This window comes from Sabethes cyaneus, chromosome 1 (genome assembly GCF_943734655.1).
Source record: "Sabethes cyaneus chromosome 1, idSabCyanKW18_F2, whole genome shotgun sequence".
NCBI lineage: Eukaryota > Metazoa > Arthropoda > Insecta > Diptera > Culicidae > Sabethes > Sabethes cyaneus.
The window spans coordinates 132703673-132729572 of record NC_071353.1 but is presented as its reverse complement, the minus strand read 5'-3'; the positions used below and the strand labels follow the sequence as shown (position 1 = coordinate 132729572).

The 25900-nt window shown below is 40.5% G+C and overlaps 1 protein-coding gene across 1 annotated transcript in view; it reads right to left on the bottom strand.

The window, feature by feature from the left end:
- Positions 1–12195: 12195 nt before the first annotated feature.
- LOC128746248 (irregular chiasm C-roughest protein-like) overlaps positions 12196–25900 on the bottom strand; it is a 47663-nt gene continuing 33958 nt past the window's right edge. The window contains 4 exon segments of the mRNA XM_053843297.1: positions 12196–12701; positions 22220–22542; positions 22629–22864; positions 23146–23282. Of these exon segments, the coding sequence (XP_053699272.1) occupies positions 12196–12701; positions 22220–22542; positions 22629–22864; positions 23146–23282 (1202 nt within the window).

The following is a 25900-nucleotide window of genomic DNA, read 5'->3' as shown; positions in this document are numbered from 1 at the left end:
GAACTATTCGTACATTATTTGCCTGCGCCATCGGAATTGGTATTGGAAAATAGATTTACGGAATATTTTCACTAGATTGATCAATAAATCAAACCGAAAGATACAACTTTCCTATCTATCGTTGAGACAAATTGTACGACACACATTCAGGCTGCAGGCGGACTCTATTGGAGCAAGCGAAAACACGTCTTCGACTTAACCTACGTTCTATTTTGCTAGACTATTACTACAAACAAAGCACATTCGATATCGCCTATAGCCAGCCAGCCAGTCAGCCAGAGCAGTGCTAGGGCTAGGACCTGGTCTGTTGGTGGCGCTTTCGGGAGAAGCAGCGCTTCGCTGCCGCATCCGCTTTTACAGAATCCTGAGAGGAAGAAGCTAAAATACTTGCAAGATAAACTGTTTCTCCTAACCCGGGCTCCGGGTTGCCCTCCGTCTTTCTTGTTCTCGTCGTTGACTGTGCAACTTTAAATTTACTTCTATTTGAATACATTTATCAGTCAAAGTTCTGCGTGCTTAACGCATTTTGTTTTTGTTCTGCTCTTGATTTGCGGTAGTATTTTTTTTGCTGTCTCTATTTTTACCCTTCCAAGCGTCTTTGTCTACTGATACTGTCATTTTCCGGTTCATGTCAGCATCGTGAACGACCAACTGGCCGAACCAACCCCCGGGTCGGTCGGTGGAAAGTTTTTCTGTTTTTCTTCTGATAGTTTTGTGTTTTTGTTTTTTTTTCGTCATTTCTCTTCTGTCTTTGTGGTTTCCCGCGGATGAAGGCCCAGATGGGCCCGTCGCAAATGTCATTGTGCTTCTATTGACTTTTTTAATATTAAGAGTTTTGTGACCATTTCGAATGATTTGTGAAAGGCAGTTTCGTTTGTGGATTTGCAGTTCCAAAATAAGGAACCCCGACCCACCAATGGATGGATGGTACCATGCTTTGTTACTGCACTTGTTTTGCATTTATTTTCCCCTACTAACTCGAATATTTTCCCTGGCTGTAGTAGCTCTGTGGAGGAAAAGAAAACTTTCCGATAAAAGTTGAAATTGCTTTCGTTCTTTTAACGCCATTTTTTTTACCGCACTCGACACTTGGGGAATGGGTTTTCATCGGTATGCGCCGCTGGTCGCGGTCGGGAGCATGAGGGTGATATGGCGTGACAGGTGCTGGAAATGCGGTGCAAATTTGTTTCGAAATCGGATATTTTAAACGAATAATTCAAAGTTCAACTGCGAAAAAAATGTCGTCTTTTCGTTTAGCGAGCTGCCGGCCACGAGTACGGAATTTCATTCACTTTCAAAGTTAGTCCAGTAATCCACTAAGCATGAAACCAATGAGAAGCTACCCCGCGAAGGAAGGATGATAAAGAAAATGTGCATTCAATAATCCGGGTTCAGTTTATCCTATAAACCATTCAGATCGCACCTCCTTTGAGGTAAATGTGAAACCTTGCAATCACATAATTGTTACAAGTTTCCCCTTTTTACCGGATTGGTGTGAAATGCTTTCCTTTCAGCCGGCAACAGGTCTCCTATCCGGTGCGGTTCCATTTTGGCTTGTGATGATTCATTCATCAGAATCCGCGTGAAAAGAATCGGAAGCAAACTCATTTATCAACGCACTTCCACGAAAACGAAGTCTTTTATTCATCACCGTCATCATCATTTCCATCGTCATTTTCCGCGCGGCTCGACTCGAGGGAGTGGTGGAAAAAGCGAACGGCAGCGAAAAATGGTGGCACGACCGCAGTTGCGGAAGCTTTTCATCTGCAGAAGTCGGCATCGATTGTTCGACGTCGAGCGTCGCGCTGGTGGAAATATTTTTTGTCCATTTCCATTCGTACCAAACGGATTGCGGAAGCGCTGGCCGCGGTGGTGATGTGATCCATACGACAGCCTTCCATTGCGAACGGTTAGGGTTCAATTCCAGGATTTGAAATTTTTTGATTAATAGAATTTCCGGTCACGTCTTTCATTGGAAATTCCACTTGTTTCCAACAATGGTTCAAGGTACGAAATGGAATCGTCCCTTCTCTGGGGGGTGTCTCTGATTGGCACCTACCGTGTGCTGGCGGAACAGATTCTAACGTAAGAACACCGAAAAAGTAAATGAATTGTATGTAATTTCTTTCCATCATTTGCACCATCATCATCATCGGGAAAGACGACATCGTCGTCATCATCGCCGGCACTACTTTCCCTGGCGTGGGCGCGCCGGAGCACAAAAGAGCGCCAAGTGGAATGAAAATCCGGAACGTGGCTAAAGAGCTCTTTGACAACAGTTTTCACTTCGTTTTCAATGATGTACTTAACGTTTTGTTCTGGAAGCAAATGTCGACGGGAAAAAGCGATTTACTACTAGTGCTAGGTACTAGTTGCCGCAGCCAACGGTTTTTCTCGCTCGTCAAGGCAACTCGAATGCTTTCCACATTGGCTCTTCTATTGCCATGTGTCAGCTAATGTAAATTCATAACTCAGGGTGGAAGTTCAGCTTTGCACGTTCATTGCGATTCGAAGTAGGTGAACTGCTGACATAGATTTGATAGAATAGATTACGTTTCAATAGAGTTTACTTACAGGGGATGATCTATGCTTGGAAATTTTATTCACTTCAACCAAATCAACCAAGCAAATTCACTGTTTTTTTAACCATCAATTTGTCATTTCCTTAATTTATTTTGTTTGTCGTCAGATATAGTTTTCAGTTCTTTAGGAAAAGGATCACATATCTGACGACTTAGGGTACGGGAGGGTATTTCCAGCCCATTAAGCGGTAGCCTGAACAATATTCAGGAATTACGTTGAAACTATTTTTACACCAGTTGATAGAATATTATTATTCAGTAAATAATCGGCGTGTATTTTGGTTTTAATGAAACGCTACTGAATTTGAGTTATAGTCGCGAGAAATGATGAAGTCGCTGCGGCTAAATTGAGCCCATTTTCTATAGTGGTGTCTGTGTTTTTTAAATCCGACCGGCCGAAATAGCCTGCACAGGGATTAGACGCTTTGCCTAAATTGCCTACATTCCGGGCTCATTGAAGATAATTAGTTTTGCAGTGACAACAGTTTGCTGCTGGCGCTAGTGTATCATTCAATCGTTCATATACATTAGCGCCAGAAGTAAGTGGTTGTCACTCCAATACTAGCTATGTCAACACGATAGAAGCTTTTCAGGCGTTTCAGGCCTCACATATTGGTAGTAGTGTAAATAACGCACCATATGCTGGAATTAAAAACAAAATGCTGCTAATGGCTAGTGAATGAAAATTGATTTATATTTTCATATCAAAGGGGAATTTTTGTGTTCTTCCGTGTTAAAAAGAAGTAGAATTGTTCTGTGATAGCGTATTCACAGCTATTTAGTTTCTAGAATAAGTAAAATTGATCATAATTGTGTGTTTTCCAAACCATCATCAAGAGCGGATACGCGTAAGCGATTGCTGCTGGTTTTTTCAGTCTGGTAACGTGCTTGTGGAAAAACAGTGGTTTTGATGTTTATTGAATAAAATTTAGCAAATTGCTTACATTTTCATGAAAATAGTTATAACACATTAAAGCCTGTGAGTGCTACATTCGTTTTGGCATTGTTATATAACGGCAAAGTTTTTATTTGGGAAAGTGTAGCCAGAAAAGGTAATGTATGCCGAAATTAGTAGCGTGCTGAAAATACCCTCCCGTACCCTAATTCTAGTTTTTCATATATACGATATATGGTTTTTGTGTTCTTTTGACATAGAACTTCGTCTTCTTACACGCAAAAATGGACCGTTACGTAAAACACGACTTTGGGCGTATATGTTGAGATTTGCAAGTAGACAGGGGCAATCCACTCTCGAGGTCAGCAAATCGGCAACAGCTCATGCTCTGATCACATCGCGACGAGTGTTCAAAAGGTCGAGATCGATGAGTCTGCAGCGTTGTTCATAGCATGGCAGCTGATAGGGGTCGTTCCAGGGCAATCTCCGAAGAGCGAAACGTATGAATCTGCGCTGCACAGACTCGATTCGGTCAACTCCAGTTTGGTGATAAGGACTTCACACTGGACACAGTTTTCGCGGCGTAGAGGCGGTAAAAGAGAGTCGCGGACATTTAAGCACGAAGTTGACATCGTTGAAGTAGACGAGGAAGACCAAAGATCCGTGATGGCTACCTTGTGGAATTCCAGAGTTAGCAGTGAAAGGTCTGGAGGTAAAACCATCGATGCTAACTTCTAGGTGCCGGTCAGAGAAATATGAAATATACTATCGTAGAAACGAGCCACCGATTCCGAGTTTGTCTAGTTTGGCGATGGCGATTCGATGATTCAATTTGTCGAAAGCAGCGGAAAGGTCCGTGTAAATAACGTCCGTCTGCGATCGGTTGTCAAAACTTTTTATCACGACGGGCATAAGAGTTAGAAGATTGGTTGTCGTAGACCGCTTGGGCATGAAGCCGTGTTGATCGACTACGACATATTGCTTGAAGAATGCAAAATACAGGTGCATACACGACAAGCTCGAACAGGTTCGATATTGAGTTTAGTGCAGAGATACCGCGATAGTTATTCACATTTCTTCTATTCCCCTTTTTATGAACAGGAAACATGTAAGCCGATTTCCATATTGTTGGGAAAACACCTGTTCTGATTGATAAACTGAACAGGTGGCTTATCGGAGCAGCCAAGGCGTTGATACACTGTTTCAGCAGAAGAGACGGAATACCATCCGGTCCGGAAGAACGAGAGGATTTTAGCTGCTGATATGACCATCGCGTCGTCGATGGAAAGGTGAGTTAAACAATTGCCAAGCACGGGGACGCCCTGAACGGCTGCGGAAATTTCTTCTCTTGTCAACCTTTCATCAGTAAATACATTGGAGAATTTCCGTGCGAATAGCTGGGAAATCTGTTCTACGTTGCTGGCAGTTTCACTACCCAGGAACATTACCGAAGCTTCCTTCCCGTTGTCCCGTTGTGCTTCCGCTGTTCGTTGACGTGCTTCCAAAAGGGTTTCGGATTCCTTTTCAATCTGCGTTCGATGGTACTCAGGTAGTTCCGGAACCAGGAGTGACTTAATCATTTGTAACGCGTGTTGATTGGCAGGTAGTGGTTACGGAGTGGCAACGTTCTATGTTTTGAGAATTTCTTGAGAGCAGTCTTCCTCACGGATTTTAGACGTTTTAACGTAGCGTTTACCCAGGGTATCTGCTTCAGAGCGGGCATGGTTCTTTTTGGGACATGTCGATCGATAGTGTAGAATGTCGAGCGAGAATGTCATTGCGGCAGAATTAACATCTTGTACAAAACTGCGTTCCAATTGATGCTAGTCAGGGTTCTTTGGATATCCCTGAAGGCCGCACGGGCGAAATCATAGGAGACGATCGGTGGTGAAATAGTTACGTCATGACGTATTTGTTGACGGATAGCAGCCAGCAAGGGTGGATGATGTAGAACGTCTTTAACAAGCGGGGAAGAAGCCATCGCTATTTCGGGAGCCTGAACTTGCACATCAGCAAAGAATAAATCGAGAAAGCGAGCGTTTTCGTTAGCAATGTTGTTGACTTGTTGCATGGTGGCATGCTGTAGCAGTCGAGCAACTCGTTAGTGATTGGAGATAGGGACAACGAGCTAGAGTCAACGTACATGAAACCATTGCCTCGTCCGCGACGCCATTGCACAGTGGTCCAGCAGCGAAAATTAAGTGGAAAGTTTTTTGTGGTTCAAAATAGCTCCCCACAATGTTCAGCAAAGTTGTACAACTCTAATAGACAATTAATGCGAAATCAACGACTAAGTTTCAGTTTGGCTTGTGAACACATAATCCATAATAACTTTTTATAAGAAAGAGATAGAAGGATAACTTCTTCGACAAAGTTGTAGCTAAAGATTATATAAGTAACTTTGCCAAAGACATAGTAGGCGTACTTCTAGGCGTTTCTAACTTACATGGTGTTTTATAAAAAGACCTCTCAAAAATCACTTTTTCGCTGATTTCTGCAAATGCAATGGTTTTATTGCATCATAATGTCTTGCAAAGTTGGTTATCTTATCAAAAGACATATTTTTGTAGAACATTGTATGTTGAAAACTCATACGTATAACGAGTTCTAACGTTTTTCCTGCGTTTTTTTAGTCTTTTTTGGAATAGAATATCTCAAAAAGGGGCAAACGAAAAAAATCAAATTTGGCCGTTTTTGAAAGCTTGGAGTTTTATCTCAAACATATGTGAAAATAAAAAACTGGTTTTTTCTCTAACTCGAGTAATTTCAGTTTAATTATTTCATGTTTGACCATTTTCTACTATGCAGTATTTTCTAATATCTTCTTGAACATGTAAATAGTAAAAAAGAAATTTGTCGTACCATGACACAATTTCTTCTGATTGCCACGTAAAATAGTCTTCGAACTCCGGATAAGTTAAGAGATCTAGTTTTTTGACCTTGTGCTAGTTTTCGAACCACTGCTGAAATATTCATCAAATAAGTTTTTATAACGGTAGTTTTTACAATTGTTTATTGTCAAGATATATGGACTTCGCCCGTCATCCAATCCATACATATAAATATAAATTATAATACCAAATACAAAATAATATAAAATGCAGTGGTGTACATGAAATTGACCTCTCAGAAATAGTCAGAAAGTTTTTTCTTAATAGTATCAGACGACATGTTTAAGTTTAGTATGTTTCTAAAATTGTTCATTAGCTGCATACAGCGGCAGGCTGGTTCATTGCGCGCGTAGTTAGTTCGACGGTGGTTACAGTGAAGGGCCTTGGTCTCCACAGAACTACTGTACTCTGGTTAGCAGTTATCCTGGATTTCAAATAATCACTGTCGTATCGTCATCTCTGCGAATGGAGCTCAGCACTAGCTGTTTTTGATAAATATCTGTCTTACAATTTTCATTATTTTACAAATAGTCATGGAAATCTTCATTTGGATATATGCACATGAAATTTTATATTGATATTTCTAAAGTAATCTTTTAAATTGCTTTAGTGTCAGAAAGCTGAGAAGTCAAAATTAATGTCTTATACGTATTCAGGAACAGGAACATGACTATGATCGTAGTAAAAAAGGAGGAACATTTTCAAGCAAATCCTTTTAGAGTCCTGGAGTTTTTTGTCAAAAGATTTGAGGGTAGCGTTACTGTTATTTTAAATTAGTATCTAAAATGTTCGTGAAAGTAATTCGGTAGTTTAGGAGATTATTTCCCATTCAATTCCATATTAGCTATATAATGTTAGTACACGGCGCAGATATTATTAAGGCCACGGCACAACTCATAGGGTTATGAAGCGAAGAGGTACAGGAAACGCGAAATAAATGAATTTGTAAGTTCAGGGAATTTCACGTCAGAAAATTTAACCGGATTGCCAATTTGGAGGATGTGTTCAAACGCCTCCTGCTGTCGTCCGATCCAGTCATTGCAATACAAAATCGTTCTTATTGCACACGTACTCTGGCTTCCACCAAGCGCAAACCAATTATTAATATAATAAATTATTATATTGCTAACAATAATAAAATATTTCGAAAACCAAACATTTATTGAATCTCTCAAATAAATGACTACGCTTTTTTTTCCAAATCAACGATATACTGATACAAGGTGGTTGAAGTTCGAAAAGGATCTATAGGTTTTTTTCTCTTTTACCTCTTTGCCTGTTTTGATATACTTACCTGCTATTAAAAAATGGCATAAAACTAAAATAACAGTTAACAATATTACGTATGAAATAACCAATATTTTTTGCTTTTTTATTGAAAATAATTTTAAAACATTTTTGATGGTAGATTGAGCATATTTGCAAAATAATGAAAATTGAAAGATAGATATTTATCAAAAACAGCTGGTGCTGATAGAAAACTGATGTCATATCTGGAGTTCGAAGACTATTTTACGTGACAAGCAGAAGAAATTGTGTCAAGATACGACAAATTTCTTTTTTACTATTGACATGTTGACTTTAATCGTCTTCAAGAAGATATTGGAAAATACTGCATAGTAGAAAATGGTCAAACATGAAATAATTAAATTGAAATTACTCGAGTTAGAGAAAAAACCAGTTTTTTATTTTCACATATGCTTGAGATAAAACTCCAAGCTTTCAGAAACGGCCAAGTTTGATTTTTTTCGTTTGCCCCTTTTTGAGATATTCTATTCCAAAAAAGACTAAAAAAACACAGGAAAAGCGTTAGAACTCGTTATACGTATGAGTTTTCAACATACAATGTTCTACAAAAATATGTCTTTTGATAAGATAACCAACTTTGTAAAACATTATGATGCAATAAAACCACTGCATTTGAAGAAATCAGCGAAAAAGTGATTTTTGAGAGGTCTTGTTGTAAAACACCCTGTAAGTTAGAAACGCCTAAAAATACGCCTACTATGTCTTTGGCAAAGTTACTTATATAATCTTTAGCTACAACTTTGTCGAAGAAATTATTCTTCTATCTCTTTCTTATAAAAAGTTATTATGGATTATGTGTTTACAAGCCAAACTGGAACTTAGTCGTTGATTTCGCATCAATTGTCTTTTAGAGTTGGACAACTTTGCTGAACATTATAGGGAGCTATTATAAAACGCTTAGCCGCAAAAGTAAGTTTCCACTTAACTTTCGTTTCTGGACCACTGTGCATTGGAGCTATTGCATTAACTGAGTTCATATGGGCATTTACGATAACGGAATCGCGGATGCGATCAGGAGGCAAATACAGTGCACACAAGAATAGCCTCAGGTCTGCAAGATTTACCGTCACCCACACTTGCTCGACGGGTAGCTTATTGTCATTTCGACGATAGAGGCTTGCTTTGAACTGACGATGGACTGCTATCGTGACGCCACCTCCTGTACTTTTGCGGCTTTTGTGTATGCTGCGGTCGCGGTTATGAAGCGAAGGACTGGAAGCAGAGTACGGATCACCAGTGGGGTGAGAATCAATATTTTCGAACTTGCCTGGCAGGAGGTTTTGGACACCGTCCACTGCTCCCGCACGCAGGACCGGGACGGCTGCTGGTCGCTGGCTGGAATGACTCGACTGCGGCAGGGAGGTCGGAGGCCTCCATGGTACCAACAACAGTGCATCCCGGTGTGTGTTGAATTGAGTGGTTGACTAGGACTGGCAGAAGCGTCGGGCCGGCAGAAATCAGTTGGCTGGACTTCGAGGATCGGTGAGCTGGTTGTTAAAGAACTGGAAATGTAAACTGCATCAGCAGAGAAATAGCTCTGCAGCGTGATATACTTGCCGCGGCTAGGTGTCTGGAAGCCATGGCTCCCGCATCCACACGCAGGACCGGAACGACTGAAGTACGCTGGCGGGAATATCCAGCGCCATCGGAGTCAAGGTATCGACAGACAAGGAGAAAAGGTGTCAACAGCAGGGTTACCGGGTGATCTAACTGCTGGAGTTACTGGCGAAGTGGTGGGGATAGGGGGAAGTCATACCGCAGGATTCGAACGAGCTTCGTCGAATTCCCTAAAAGCGATTCCTTGTGATCAACTGTCGGGGGTCAAGGCTGCAGTTTTGTAGTTCGGACTTTGAGTTCGGAGATTCCATTCATATGGCCCTCGATGATGGTGGAGATGACATTTCCGAGAGACGAAACCACACTTTCAAAGCGAGCAAACTTCATTATTTTTACGCACTCGTTGCACATCCAGAAAAGGTTGGGGTTTTCGTGGGGAATCTTCGAGAACGGGCCGTTGAAATCAACGCACCGGACGTGGCAGGCTTGGTCGCAAAAACTCATACATATAATATGATCTCAATCAATTTTGGTTGGTACCCGAATGTTTTCCTAACTAAACTACTGCTGCCCGCTGTATTAGGTTGCCAAATACCTAATTTTGTTTTATACTTCCAATTCTATCACTCTTCCTATTCGCGTCAGATACTTCCCCATACGACTATAGTTAGGAAAACATTCGGGTACCAACTGAAAGGGTACCGCCAGAGTACACGCGACAGCGACGCGACACGACTTCGCTCTCATGTTGCTAAATGCACAGTCCTGCTCCGAGCGAAAAAGGGCTGCGCGTATAACAACAGCAAGAAATGTCGCGTCGCGTCGCATGTCGCTTGCACTCTGGCGGTACCCAAAGAGGGTGGATGCGAACCCCATCTGCCATCGCCCTGATACATTTGTGTTCTATTTCGACATTTTCCAGAAAATCCAATTAATCATTCTTTGCATCACACACTTCCTTCCCAAAATATTTTCGTATCAATTTCTTCGCACATTTTAACAGCTCCTAATACGATTTCTGTAGTTCGATAGAATGCCGAAGTCTTTTCTACTAATAAGCAAATACAAATGTTTTATACAGGGTGTTAGGTAGCTTAGTGCAGATATTTCTGGGAGTGATAGAGGACCATATTTGACGAAAAAAATCCCCGCATATGGTTAAATCGAAAAAAATCTCCGCATATGGTTAAATCTCAATTCATTCGAAAGCTGATAAAATTTTGTGCTGAAAATTGGTCTTAAACCTTCTGCTTCATGAGATTTAGTAACGTTCAACGCGCACGTTCAAATCAATTTTGTAATCAATTTGGTGTCTCACAAGGGAGCATTCTTGGGCCTTTGCTGTTTGCATTATTCTATACACTATTCACTATTCTATATTTATCACGCTGATGGTGGTTACGGTGAAAATCATAACACTGTCAATTAAAGAAACATTGCGAGCCTTTCAGCCACAGTTCCTCTAGGTAGAAATCTCGCACCGCTGCTGTTTATTTTGTTCGTCAACAATGCTACTTTGGATGAATGCTTCAGGGTAGTTTGTGCATTTGTTTTAAAATTTCACATTAACAGCGCACAGACAAGAAGGTTGTTGGCATTCCATTTTGTGAAAAATAAATAAAGTTATAGAAATTCATTTTGACGGAATTCGACGGATATTAATATACCGTGATTCTGCATCGCCCGCTAGGAAAGCACCGTACCACGTTCAAGTGCACAGAATTGGGGCACCTCACGGTATAGGAAAATAGCAGCGCCATTGCTACAATTCGCTATCTCTTCCAGTCGAGATTCGAATATACGACAACTGACTTGAAAGACCATTGTTTTACTTGGAGGCGAACTAGGTGGTGTCCCTTCTTAGGGATTATTTAATTTTATTCGATTTATCAAGTGTTGCGAAGGTAACTGATTTAAAAATTCTGCTGTGTTCGAAAATAGCTTTTGATTTACACTGCTCAAAGATTAAATCGAAAGCAACGCGACATTTGGATTCTGTTCCCTAGCTGGCAAAGAGTTTTTCGGGGTCCAGATTGAGATGCCGAGAAAGCCTGTCTGAATATTAAAGAACGTTTATAAAGAAGCAGTAACATTCACATTTACTGTATTGCACATTTAATGATAGCACTATAGCACTAGTATAGCAATACTCGAAACTCGAATACGTTCTAATTAGTTACTTCCAGCAAAACTTAAACGATTTTAAAGTGTACCGCCCCGCTGCTGGCCAACACTAAAGTGCTCGCCCTTATCTCTGTCGAATGCCAATTCCACCTATCCAAACAGACACTCAACTCGGTTCTCCCTTTTCGCACCATGCCAGCCCGTGTCAGCATAGTAGCCGATGAAATTCATTCCGATGAAAAATAATTGCCACCACGCCACCCACTCGCTGCCCCACTACACTGCATCCGTTTGGTCTGATCTCTTACCTCTTCGTAAGATACCGGGCAGATTTCTCCCCACCACCAGCACCACCACCACCAATACCACCGCCGAGTGGGATTTTAATCCAACTCTTCTGAAGAATTAATTTCAATTTGGTTAACTTAATATTGCAGCAGAAAATTTCATCCCCGCTGCAGGCTCCGGATGCGGACAGTCCGCCGGGCATCGGGGTTGAGTATTTTCTCATTTTTGTTTAATTAAAAGCACACGTGGACGGGCGAGGGATATTCGATGTTTCGCCTTGCACCGCACTGCAGCTTTTAATCAGCTTTATCAACGGAATAAAAATTAAATGTTGATTGGCGGTGGGATTTGTTTGTCGAGTGCGGTTTTCACGCGCCAAGTAAGCAACCGGTACGGTACCTACCCGGTGGTTGTTGGTGCAATGTTTCTCTGTCCGACGGGGAATACGAAATCAAACGGGTGTCACTAACAATGCAATTAAAGAGGTATCGAAATCGTGGTCAAAACGTTACTGACACTGTCCGGAAAAGACTGTTTTTGAGCTAGATCTTCATACATGCGTAGCTTGTGCTCGTTGCTCTTTGATCGTACCGCTGGTTGGTAGAATGAACTGACCGCTGCTGGTGGAAGGACTTCCCGGCTGCGGGAGAATGTTACTGTTGGTAGTTCCTCCTCCGCTGACCGATGACATCTGCTGCTGTTGCTGTTGCTGTTGCTGCGGTTGGGACTGTTGGGAGCTCTGGGACAGTGAACCTGATTGTATCGAACTCGGGCTGGGAGTTGATCCGGGTCCGGTCGGTGCCGGACTGGAACAGCTAGCGCTCGTAGTTGTCACACCACCACCACCACCACCGACTGCTGTCAATCCCAGTGCGGACCGTGTTGCTACATTGTACGGCGGAGGAGCTGGTGTGGCCGCCGGATTGGCCGTCGCCGGTGGGATTGTGACGGCGGTGTTGCTGATACTGCTGCCGGACTGCCCACGAAGGTACGAGTTCCCGTAGGTGCTACCGTAGCGGCTATCGATGGTCAGATGACCCTGGAGCAGGGGTTGTTCTGCACGAAGAAAAGGGGGAAAGAAGAAAAGGAAAGTTGTTAGTTGTGTATTACTTTCAAACAGTTGTCGGCTTAATATTTATTTTTCTGTAACATTCTTGGATGGATTCTAAGTCAGATTGCGTCAAAATAACGAGTCTTTACTGTATCGTAAACAAGCAACAATCACATTCATCTGCGAAATAGTAACGAAATTTATTATATTTACTCAAAACAGCCTCAAACCTTATCTAACAAGGTCCTGAAAAGATCAATCTCCACCCACCGTCGGTGCGGTTGTCAGATACCGGCACAAAGTCAAACGCCGGTTCATTACTTCAATCTGAATTTCAACAACAGTGCGTCGGACGACGAGGGGTAATTCATTTCCTCACAAAAGTCTTACCAACAAGTCGACAGACAGCACAGGTAAAACTTTTGGTTTGCTGTTCAGCGCTGGCTGTTCGGTTCGGTGTGTCCTATCACAGCACTGGCACAGCTGCGGAATCCGGCCAATAGTAATAGACACTGGCGTGCCTAGGATGGGGCTCACCGGGGTAAAAAAAATCCAATTACAAGTGCGCCATTTAGGATCAAACCTAACTTATACTTAAGAGGACATGAACGACTAAAAGTTTTGGAAAATTTATTATTTTTTATTTCAGATTTTGGATCTACAAACATTTCTGTTAATTTTAGTACTAATTTTGTAAAAATTAGACCACGAGAGGTGGATGAAAAACGATCATACTCATAAGCATTCCAGTGGGTCTTTTTGGGAAGTGAGGAAGTGTCTGGTGCGTAGAATAATAAACTTACGAATTAGAAAATTTCGATATGTATACAGGCGAAAAATGTATTGTGTCTTTCAATGGCAGATGGGGTCCGCATACACGCTCTTTTGGTTGGCACCCGAATGCTTTATCAACTAAACTACTGCCGCACCCCTTATATACAAAAACAACAAAGACACACCCGGTGGTGGTACATTACACTAGACTTGCCGTATCGACGTCTGGCAATAGATTGCCTCTTTCTGTCGCACCAAATGAGTTGATCGAGTTTATCTTCTTGGCGGTACAAACAAAGAGCAATGTACTTTTTAAATAAATCATTATATCTCGCAACTAGCAAAAGATAGATAGATATATTCAGCAAAGTTGCTCATTTTAGTGCCTGCTATAATTTTTCTGAAGAAAAAAATTTTTTTGGACGATATAATCATCTAGATAGTTTAAAAAGATGCGTTGTGTTACATTAATAAACTTCTCCAAAGACACCCTCGTTGAAAAGTTACAACTTTTTTACGCAATAGCAAATGAACGTGTTTTTGTAGATCTAGGAGAGAATCAGGCAAAACAAATCGATTGTGAATTCATCACGGTACTAAATCGATGAAAATCAACTCTCCTGATGTCTTTCGAGTAAATTGGTACTATTCGAGTTTATTCCCCTGTCATTGAATTAGTTTTAATGTTTAATTAGCATTTAACATGATTTCTAGGGAAAATAGAGCAAAACGGGCACTTCCCGAAGTCTGCGCAGGATGAAACCATCACCAATCGATTTCTTGCATTTTTTTACATAAGAAAAGGTATTGTGAGTTCAGAGAAAAATTAGCATTCTGCGCTCATTTTGACAACCGAAAATGACAGTTCTTATAAAACACTGATGCAAATTCACTCCAACAAACACGTAAACATTAAGCGTACATTCGGAATTATTTTTGGTCAAAACCTGAAAAACTACATTCAATTGACATTTCAACGATGCAGACATATATTTTTTTTATAGACTAGCAATGTAAATATGAATTATTGACCTGCAAAAGGTTAGAAAAAGCAACCCGTTAGAATCAAACATAGAGCTGTAGCGAGCTGTACAGCTAAACAGAGTATCTTTCTGAATCATTGAACAACTACTAAACTCGTAGTGAACTACATAGTTACTATTGGGGCTGGTAGCGATCAGTTTCGTCCCTGACGCTAAACGAAAACTGTAATTCTAGATAGAATTAACAAAAGGGCGAATGTCGCAAATATAAACAAAACGGGTGAGAGTTCTTTTTTGCTGGACCAGCATAGGGAAATCAATTCTCACTCGGTTTGTTTACGCTTGCGACATTGGCCCTTTTATTAATTCTGTCTTCAATTCTGCAAAATAGTCAATCCCTTGCGTTTTTTGTCATTGACGTCATTTTGAAATCAAACTTTTTTAAAACAGAACCAACTGTTAGTAGTCGAAAATCGATGTTTGACCTCAATTTTAAAACCCAGATAACAGAACCAGATATGTACCTGCATACCAGATCACGCAATTTGCATGAAAACCCCTGAAACATGCACTTTAAACCGGAGTGACTGTAAGAAGTAGATAAACGATGTTTCAGACCATTTTGAAATCCAAGATGGCGGATTATTTAGCATTTTTCATGAAAACCCTTGTAATAAAACTTTAAAATGCGGATAGCTGCTAAAAGTCGATTGACGCCATTTTATAATTCAAGCTGGCGAACTATTATCATGCATTTTTTAAGAAAACCCCTGCAATAAGACTTTTTTAGAATTAGTAGCTGCTAGAAGTCGAAAATCGATGTTTGGCCATTTAGAAATTTAAGATGGCTGAAATTATTTAGCATTTTTCATGAAAACCTTTGCAATATTTTTTAGAATGAGGTTGACGACTAGAAGCCAAAAATTGATATTTGACTGGACTTGACTTTTCGACTTTACTACTTGACTGGACTGCTCGATTCACCTGTTTGACTCGACTGTTCGACTCAATTGCTCGACGCAACTGCTCGAGTCTACTACTCGAATTGACTGCTCGATTCAACTGCTCAACTCGATTACTCAACTCGACTAGCGAGTTGAGCAGTAGAGTCGAGCAGTCCAGTCAAGCAGTCTAGTCGAACAGTGCTGTCGAGCAGTCAAGTCAAAGATCGATTTTTAACTCCTTGCAGCCACCCGCGTTCTAAAAGTCTATAGTCTATGCAGTAATTTTTATGCAAAATATTAAACAATAGTCCGCCATCTTCGATTTCAAAAGAGCATCAGTACGAACATGTTGACCAAAAATGGAGGATTCATGTTCGAGTAACATAGGCTGTGTGTGAACCGCGAGCCAAGCTGGCAAAAGAGGACGTTGGTCTCGGCGCTTGACCTGAAAGCAGCGTTGCCAACCGGTTTTTTACGAAAATCTGGAAAACGAGCATAAAAATGTCTGGCAAAAATCTGGCTGTCATTTGGCCTAATGGAAGACAATGTTTGAAAAGCGTCTTTTTTTGTCTGATTAGGCATCAAAAAGTATGGAAAATCCAGACAAATGTGGAAGGTTGGCAGCGCTGCCTGACAGACCGCCAACATTTTGTTTATTTGCAATGCGTACGTGTATGAAAAGTCTTAACACACAGCCGAGCATGTTGGCCAGACCTGAATGCTTGTTTTTGCCGAGATTTCGGTGGCAGTTTGTAGAAGTGTACAACGCGCTCCCGAAATGCTTCATGTTTCGACGCTATTTTAAGCAAAACTGGGCAATCATAAACAAAACAAAAAATATTGACAAAAAGAGAGAGCTAACACATACATGTTCGCATTTCTCTCTGAGCTAGTTTGAGGTTGAGTATAGAGGCCTCGAAAAAATTCCAAAATTTTAGCTGTCACCCGTTGTATGAATATGTGTTTCTGATTTCTTGACATTTTCGCACCAACGTTACAACATTTGTGGCTCGAGCAGTACGTTTCTCACAATCGTGTCGCCGAAAAATTCAAATATCTTTCGAAAATGAACGATAAAAAGCTCTAGAAATGTTGTTTGCAAAAAATATTGTACACAAAACCGATACTAGAATGGTACCAAAATAACGCAAAAATATTACTAAACAGGGACCCAAGGGAGATGAAAAAATCAATTTAGAAATGATACAAAATAATCAGATGAGGTTACAAATTACACCACGTCAGCACAAAAAATACACAAATATGATGAAAAAATTGATATGCAGTAATACAGAAAATAAGTCAAAATTAACATAATAATGAGCAAAGAAAAAAAAGAAACAAAAACAGAGATAATACAAACACTGATACAAAAATAACACAAAGATAATAGTTATGATACAAAACTCACAAAAATTGTACAAAACTACATTACCCAAGCAGTAATTCAAGTTTTATTACGTTCCTCTAGTAGTTATCATGACCAGTTTCAAAAAATAGCCTATAAAACTATGAGCTCTACGAGAACCTTCTGATGACCGTTATAAAAATTACTTCCTATCCAACCAAGAGGCCCATTCTTCAGACGGTTTTAGACGGAGTCTCTTGAAGAGTCAGGCCATAAGCTCAAGTAGATTTATTACGCACCGTTGAAAGCAGCAATAAAACCGATTAGGCTTTTCGTTGCTTAACTATAAAGCATAACGCTGCGTAAAAAGCTAAATCACCCAGACAGGTCTATCAACTTGAAAATATATAGCCGTGAGCAGAAGAGGTAAAGCTTCACTGTCAGATTATCCTGACCGACTTGATTTACAGCGGTCATAATAATATACCTGAATGAATAGGGTGATTCATCTATTTAGGACAGGCGTTAAGCGTACTTTATTTTGCACACTTCCATTTGATTTTACCGTAAATGTTCAAAATAAATAAATTACTCAAACCGTTTCCGTACTTGTGCAGCATATGCGCATTAAATTTTATAGTGCATATTAGAATAAGTAGCCAAAATTAATGCACCATCAAAATTTTGCAATTTTTAAAAACCTAAACTACTGGTTTGAATACCTAAACTACAAATTAAATATATTCGATTAATCAACCTTATTTGCTAGCAAAATCATTCTAGATGCATTCCGACATGAAAACCGCCTTATAATAATTTCCTTGCAGCAACTGCAGATCTTGCAGAAATGTCGGTAGTACATCGTGCCCATACATCACCTCTTTATTGATTTCAAAGCATCAAATGATACAATCGAGCCAGCTGACAAACTAACGCGATTCATTCGAGCTAAATTGAAACGCGCGATGAAACAAACTAGGAAAAATTTAAGTAATGAACGAAACAAACACAATTTAGATGAGATTGCGATAACCTAGAGAAGCCAAGAAAGAATCGAATTCTGACATAGAAATCAGCATAGCATAGCATAGTTTGACCGCCCGTGTGTTACCCGCGATTGATCTAGATCAGCTAAAATTGTACGAAGAACCTTTAAAATGATGTTTGGGAGTAGCATATCATTCTCAGTGTGCATTTTCTGGAGATCCAATTCTTTGTAATGATCAATAGCAAAGCTGGCCACGTCCACTGCAGGTCAATTTGGGTGGGAAAGGAAGTTAGCCCGACACTTGCTGCTACTAGAGACCGAGGAATCCTCTGCATCATCCACAAGTGTCTCAGGAAGGAGTTGTTAGTGGAAAAAATGGCACTAGATCCACCGAGATAGGTGGTGCGGCCACTGTCATCCGAGCTCGCTTACGATTTGAGGACGTGTTTGGTACCGTGGCCATTGTGAAACAGGTAATGGAAATTCAATATATCGATATAAGAAAATACCACGAGAAATTAGTTTACCGACACGATTATGAAGGTTATGTGCTATCAACTTATTAAATCGATTCGAAACCCCGCGAGAACAGTTATTATATAAAACATACTTAAAAACTCTGACAACTTTATCAAGAAGATATACAAAAGCTTTTTTTGGGAAATGGCGTATGTAGTCAAACCAAAATCGTAACAAATTTTTAGTTACTCTCCGACGTTTCGCTTGTATTTTTAAAGTTTTTTCAAGGAATCGTAACTAGTCTGTATGTTGTCTGAATAATTTTGTCTGAAAATGTCTAAAATTGTCGCTGCTGTCTTATATTTCCATCTTAGGTTCCTGGTAACATAAGACAGCAGCGACAATATTAGACATTTTCAGACAAAACCATTCAGACAACGGACAGCCCAAGCAACCAAAAGTTCGAATACCATGCGGTATCGAAATCCGTACAGCTTCGAAATCCGTACACCTAATACAATTTGCTTGATTATATGTATTAAAAAGTCTAAATGCAAAATATTAATAATAGGCCTAGATCCGTGGTTTATTAGCATTACGTCAATGTCAAAATATAGGTAGTAGGCCATCAAATACAAGTAATAAAAATTAAAACGTTAATGCCTATCAGATTTCCCTCTAAATTGGCTGTGTTGTTAGCAATTTGCTAAGAAAATAACTTCCAATAAAATGAAGTGTAAAGCGCACTTGAAGTGATTTTCCTATTTAAAATCCCGAAAATCAATTTGAACTAAAGGTGTTTATCGTTCTACAGCTTAATTTCATTCATTATGCCATTGAAATAATATTTATTCATCATAATTAGTACTGTACGGATTTTGATTCAGTTTTACTAGTTGAATCTAAATCCGTACACCTGTGCAGTATCCTTAGTGATCCAACTCTATTCTATGTTTTGCCAAACAAAATGGAAATAACTAAAGCTAAATATATGTCGATAAACTGGAAGATGGCAATTACGATAATACATGGTGGATAATCCCTTAATAAAAGCATCGAGATAGTTTAAGTTCCGGTCACTACGATAAGAGCTACTATATTGAATTGGTACTCTCGAAATACCGGAGTCTCTTCTGCAATTTTTCAGCTTTCCGTATAATTTGCAACAAAAATCAAGAAAAAATGTTATATATTGTTTATAAGTGAAATTAATTTACTCTAAAATGTTAAAAAAGTTTGTTTCTAAGCCTAATATTCCCTGAGGCACAAGGAAAAGAATGTAAGAACATTTAACACAAACGAGGTTTTGTTACAAGTGGGATGGATAGAGGCAATATTTAATCAGTACCAAACCTGATATTTTAACTTTCCGACCGAAAATGAACAATTACCCATAATTTGGCTTAAAAACAAAAAGATTGATTCCTTGTAGTGTTCCTACTGTGGGTGTGAACCACCCCGCTGTCACAAATGTCATTCCCATACATTTTTCGTGTAGCCAACATCTCATCTAGCCCACAACAAACTTTGCATCGGACAAAATGTATTTGTGAGTAGCCCGCTCTAACTTCAGCCTCGGATGAATCTGTATTGGTAAGCTCCCGAACAAAGTTACTTTTTTGCTTTTTTTCTTTTTGTGTCGGACGTGTAGGAAGCGTAAAAAGATGTTAGCTACTTCTTTACCCTTCAGTTTCATACGCCTGGTGTGAACGACTCTTAGATGAGCAGAACTAAAATACAATGCGTCAATTATCGAGAAAAGCATATTTTATAATATAAAGTAATTAGTCAAATAAAGAAAAACAACTTAGCCACAAACTTTAAACTCATTTCGATCAAGCTTACACGGACTTAGATTCAAAATTATGCGGACTTTGATTGATTTTTAACATGGTGTACGGATTTTGAGTCACAGGTGTACGGATTTTGAATCAGGCATAAAAAAGTGTACGGATTTTGAATCAAGAGATGCACATTTTTATCTCGTTGTTTTATAACTAGGATTAATTTTAGCTTCCTGTTATTCCAAATAACGTTAAAACGAGCATTATACTGTCAAAAGAAAACATGACGAATTGCTTATTACAATATCATAATTTTATATTGACCATTTAAAATTGTCTAGCTCTTAGGTGTACGGATTTCGATACGGCACGGTATTACTTGACACGCGAACTCGAAAGTTCATAATTAGTTCAGATTCAGTTCCGTGGAACTTTCACGATGATTAGTGGTGTATATCAAGTATATGTGGAACTAAATGCTTTAAGAAGTGCTGCGAGTACTTCATAGATACTTCAAAGCTATTAGGATGCTACATGAAGTTCTGAAGTAACTTTAGTTGCTAACAAGTTCTGCGTGTTGCTTTTTTGTTTATATTTCTGGTGATTAAACCAGCAGAACCTGAAACTATTGGAGATTAATTTTTATTTCACTTGAATAAATTTAATCCTCGCACATTTCTAATTACAAATATAAACTAGAATGTAATGCTCTTCATTATTGTGTTGTGTAGCATATGCTGTCGGTATATCACTACTACAGTTAATTGCCTGGTTCCAAACTTTATGTTCTATAATTAACTCGCGCTGCATAAAGCTGCTGCAAGTTCTAAATCGAACTTTTACTTAACAACTCATTGGCAAAATTCACATCGCTTGTATACGACAAAGGTGACGCAGTGGATCGGTATAGGTTTACAACGCGGAGCACCCGGGTTCAAACCCAACAGCAGGCAAATGCAACGAATATAGAAGTTAGGTAGAAGTATAAAAATAGAACATAGAAGTGCTGCTAAATTTGTTTTTTCTTAGTTTTTGACAGTTTATTTCGAAGCTGCTTAACGTTCTATGCAGTGAACCCAAGACAGCTTGAAAGTTCGGTTAATTACTTAAAAGTGACGCTGCTTAGCAAGTTATAGATTGATATACATAAAGCTGTTTAACCCTTGTTATACACCATTATTCGAACTCTTGGTTACTTGGGAGACTAGTTACGATTCCTTGAAAAAGCTTTACGTAAAAAGTACGTTTACGTTTAAAAGTAATTAGAAAATTGAAATCAAAAATGCATCTTTATAAATTGCATGACATTATTAACAGTAATTTATGAAAAATACTATGCACATTCGAGATTTATGCGTCTCGAAAAAAGAGATTTACGGGTCTCGAAACCACGTGGCAAACTTGAATTTTACCTGAAAATAAAAAGCAGGCACAATAGATTGAAGTATTTCCTCTTACCAACGCTAAAATGCAGAGATATAGCGTCCTACACGTTCAAATCGAATTCTGACATGGAAATCATATACTAAATTTAGATAAGCTTAATTTAAAATTAAACTCAATAGTAATAACTCATCTAATTAGCAAAAAAGAGTTTACACCATGTTGCAATAGTTTTATGCCCCTCCCTGCATCTACATCTGGCCACGCCAGCGATCAGTAGTAGATCAATCCCAGATTCCTGTGTGCCAGAAACAGGAACCGCAAATGTAACCCGGGCTTTCCGTTCTCTCTCGGTCTCCCGGATCGGTTCGGTACCCGAGAAACGATGTGATAAAGTTTAAGTAAACAGAAATCTATTAAAACTGCCACGGCAAGGAAAGTTCATCTGTCTTTCCCCGGTCCCGGTCACACCCGGCAAAGGGCGGGTAGGGCTTCAGGGTCGTCTAAGGGATGCTACGGTTACGTTCCTGAGGGAGCGTGCCCGGGATTGGCCCCTTCGCCGAACGCTTCACGCTTCCGTAAGGCGAATCTTATCGTTGAAAATTTATGGTTGAAAATAATAGATTTTTCCGAACGGGAAACTTTCCGAACTGGTCGAGAAAAGTCTGTAATTCCTACGGGTTTGGGTAGTGAACTGAAGTCGTCATTTGGTTTGAATAGAAAGTTTCATAGGTTAGTTAGTCGCTTGCCAGCGGCTTGTCCGACGTAGTTCGAACGGATTAAGTCATTATGTACGTAAAGTGTCAAAGAATGTTCAGTTGGCACGCTGCGCTGGTTTGCAGTAGAAATGTTTTACTTACTGATTAACCCATTCGGTAGGGAAGTCAAACTGCCCTGGATGCTGGGAAGTCCATTCTCCTGCCTCAACTCGGACATTCTGTGGCGACCGAGAGTCATCGGTCCGCTGCTGGTGTGGCTCGGGTTGTTCAGACTGCTCTTGATGTTGCTGCTGCTGGAACTCGATCGGAATTGCATCAGATGGGTTGCCGGTGGGCTGTAGCCACGCGAGTAATCCACGTATGGTGCGTATCCGCTGCTGCCGCTGTTACCATTGTTCCCGTTGTTCGCAGCACCTGTTCCGGAAGGCTGTGCTGAGGGGCTGTCGGTAAAGTCGCCGGAAAAGCTATTGGACAAAGCGAAGCAAAGCAAAGGGGTAAAAGTTATAACGACGAAAGTAAAAATTGTGTTATTCGAAGCGGGGCATCGTACCGGAAATCTTTACACTTCCTGTTCGAGGAGCCAATCGAGCCGGTTTCGTCCGCCGGACCTGCGCTGTTGGTGTTGGCAATTGTTGTGCCCGACCCGAGAACCACATTCACTTGAGTGGTCATACCATCTGGTCCAAGGCTGGTTTCCATAAATTCATTATCACGATCTATTTTCAGGTCACTAACGTTCGATGTTCGGCGGTACAGTTCCTTGCAGTCCTTGTCAGAAATGTGGTGCTGCAACACAGAGAGGTTTTTTTTTGCATCGGTCAACAGTTGCAAAAATACATAGCCATAGATTGTGGAAGAGGTAGAATGTAAAGAAGGAAATTAAATTCCATTCTATGGAGAGAAACACACAGAAAGAGACAGAGAGGAGGGAAAGGATAACGGAAAATATTTTTGATAGAGTGACCAGAAAGTGGAGATAAACTACACTCTAGCTGCTAGAGCTCTTCGGTCACCCTAACAAAGTTCTGCATTGGACAGACTTCGGATGTCTATAGAGAGGGACTTACCTTCGGTATTACATCCGCTGGTGGGAGCTGCTTCCGGCTTCTTCTGGTCCAGAGGCACATTGCCGCCACGAGGATGATGATTAAAAGTGTCAGTCCGCCAAGGGAGCCGAAAATGATGACCGGCAATAAAATATTTTCTACTTCACAGTTACCGGGAAAGTTGGGAAGAGCAGCAGCAGCAGCAGCAGCAGCATTGCGGGTGTGGGTGGAATCAAAAGAGAAGTAACAGGAATTTGAAATTAGATTTTCATACGTGGATGCAAATCACTCCTCCAGACCGATGCGATCGAAAGCGGTGGCCCAGATGGTGTCGTACTATCGGAATTTTCATTTCGAAAAGCACTAAATTGCTACCGGGTGCCCCGGGGTAAAGCTAGCAGCAGCGGCACCAGCACTAGGTTGGTTCCAATTTTTCCAATGCGCACCACTGAGATGCATGCATGCGGGTGACGTACGAGTGTGGAGCTGTCTATGAATTTTCAAACGGTGCTAAATCGTGTTGAAATATTAGAACACCTGTTCCCGTCTCAGAAATGCTTCCGGCTGCAAAGCATCCTGGTGACAATCGATTATTATTGCGGGATTTCTGTTTTATCGGTTTCTGGTGTGGCAGGAAATGTAAGTATGATTTTAATAATATATTGTTACGGTAAAATTGAACGACAGATTCGTTTTGTTGGATAATATATTATATTATTTATAAAATATACTATTATTTTTATATATTGTAACCAGCTGACCCGACAAACTTCGTATTACCACAAATTAAAGTGTGGTGTACATAAATCACGAATCTCGGATGATCTTTCTCACAATCTCGAGTTTTGCAAGTTTCTGAGGAGTTCAACCTTAGATTCATGTTAGCAGTTACGTAACTATGAAAGCATGGGTAGTTTAATATACAAATTTGCAATTTTTCCTCACAGTACAGTAGGAAACAATCCTCCCGTTGCTTATCCAGATAGAATAAAGCACTTAAATATTCGCCGTGATTGTATAATATTTCGCCAATTACCATTTCGCGAAAAACCTTACGCGGAATGTAACCATTTCACGGAAAACCTTTTCATGTTTTATGGAAGAGTCCAAAACTTCTCGAGCTCGATTAGTTTTTGAGTTATGCAAAAATTTCTGTTTTATTTGTATGAGAGTCTTTATCACCTTACCACAGGCGTGAGGGGTCACAAACCATCACAAAATAAATTCATGGCACCAAAATCTCCCATATGCCAAATTTGGTTCCATTTGGTTGATTAGTTTTCGAGTTATGAAGAAATTTGTATTTCATTTGTATGGGAGGCCCCCTAGTAAAGGGAGGAGGGGTCATAATTCACCATTGGAAAAATTTCTGCCTCCTAAAGCTCCCACATGCCAAATTTGGTTCCAATTGCTTGATTAGCTCTCGAGTTTTGATGAAAATTTGTAATTCATTTGTATGGATGCCCCCCCCCCCCCCTCTTAAAGGGGGGAACTCATAATTCGCCACAGAAAAAATTGCTGTCTCCTAAAACCCTCACATTCCAAATTTGCTACCATTTGCTTGATTACTTCTCGAGTTAGGAGGAAATTTGTATTTCATTTGTACTGGAGCCCCCCCCCCCCTCCTAAATAGGAGAAGGGTCCTTATTCACCAAAGAAAAAAATCCTGCCTCCAAAAATCCCCACATGCCGAATTTGGTTCCATTTGCTTGATTAGTTCTTGAGTTATGAGGAAATTTGTAGATTATTTATATGGGAGCCTCGCCCCCTCTTAAATGGGGGAATGGTCATAATTCACCATGGAAAAAATTGTTGCCTCCTAAAACCCCCACAGGCCAAATTCGGTTACATATGCTTGATTGGTTCTCAAGTTATACAGAAATTTCTATTTTATTTGGATGGGAGCCCCCCCCCCCCCTCTTAGTGGGACGAGGGGTCTCTAACCATCATATGAACCTTTTCCGGCCTCAAAAACCCCTATATGGAAATTTTCACGGACAGACAGACAGACAGACAGACAGACAGACAGACAGACAGACAGACAGACAGACAGACAGACAGACAGACAGACAGACAGACAGACAGACAGACAGACAGACAGACAGACAGACAGACAGACAGACAGACAGACAGACAGACAGACAGACAGACAGACAGACAGACAGACAGACAGACAGACAGACAGACAGACAGACAGACAGACAGACAGACAGACAGACAGACAGACAGACAGACAGACAGACAGACAGACAGACAGACAGACAGACAGACAGACAGACAGACAGACAGACAGACAGACAGACAGACAGACAGACAGACAGACAGACAGACAGACAGACAGACAGACAGACAGACAGACAGACAGACAGACAGACAGACAGACAGACAGACAGACAGACAGACAGACAGACAGACAGACAGACAGACAGACAGACAGACAGACAGACAGACAGACAGACAGACAGACAGACAGACAGACAGACAGACAGACAGACAGACAGACAGACAGACAGACAGACAGACAGACAGACAGACAGACAGACAGACAGACAGACAGACAGACAGACAGACAGACAGACAGACAGACAGACAGACAGACAGACAGACAGACAGACAGACAGACAGACAGACAGACAGACAGACAGACAGACAGACAGACAGACAGACAGACAGACAGACAGACAGACAGACAGACAGACAGACAGACAGACAGACAGACAGACAGACAGACAGACAGACAGACAGACAGACAGACAGACAGACAGACAGACAGACA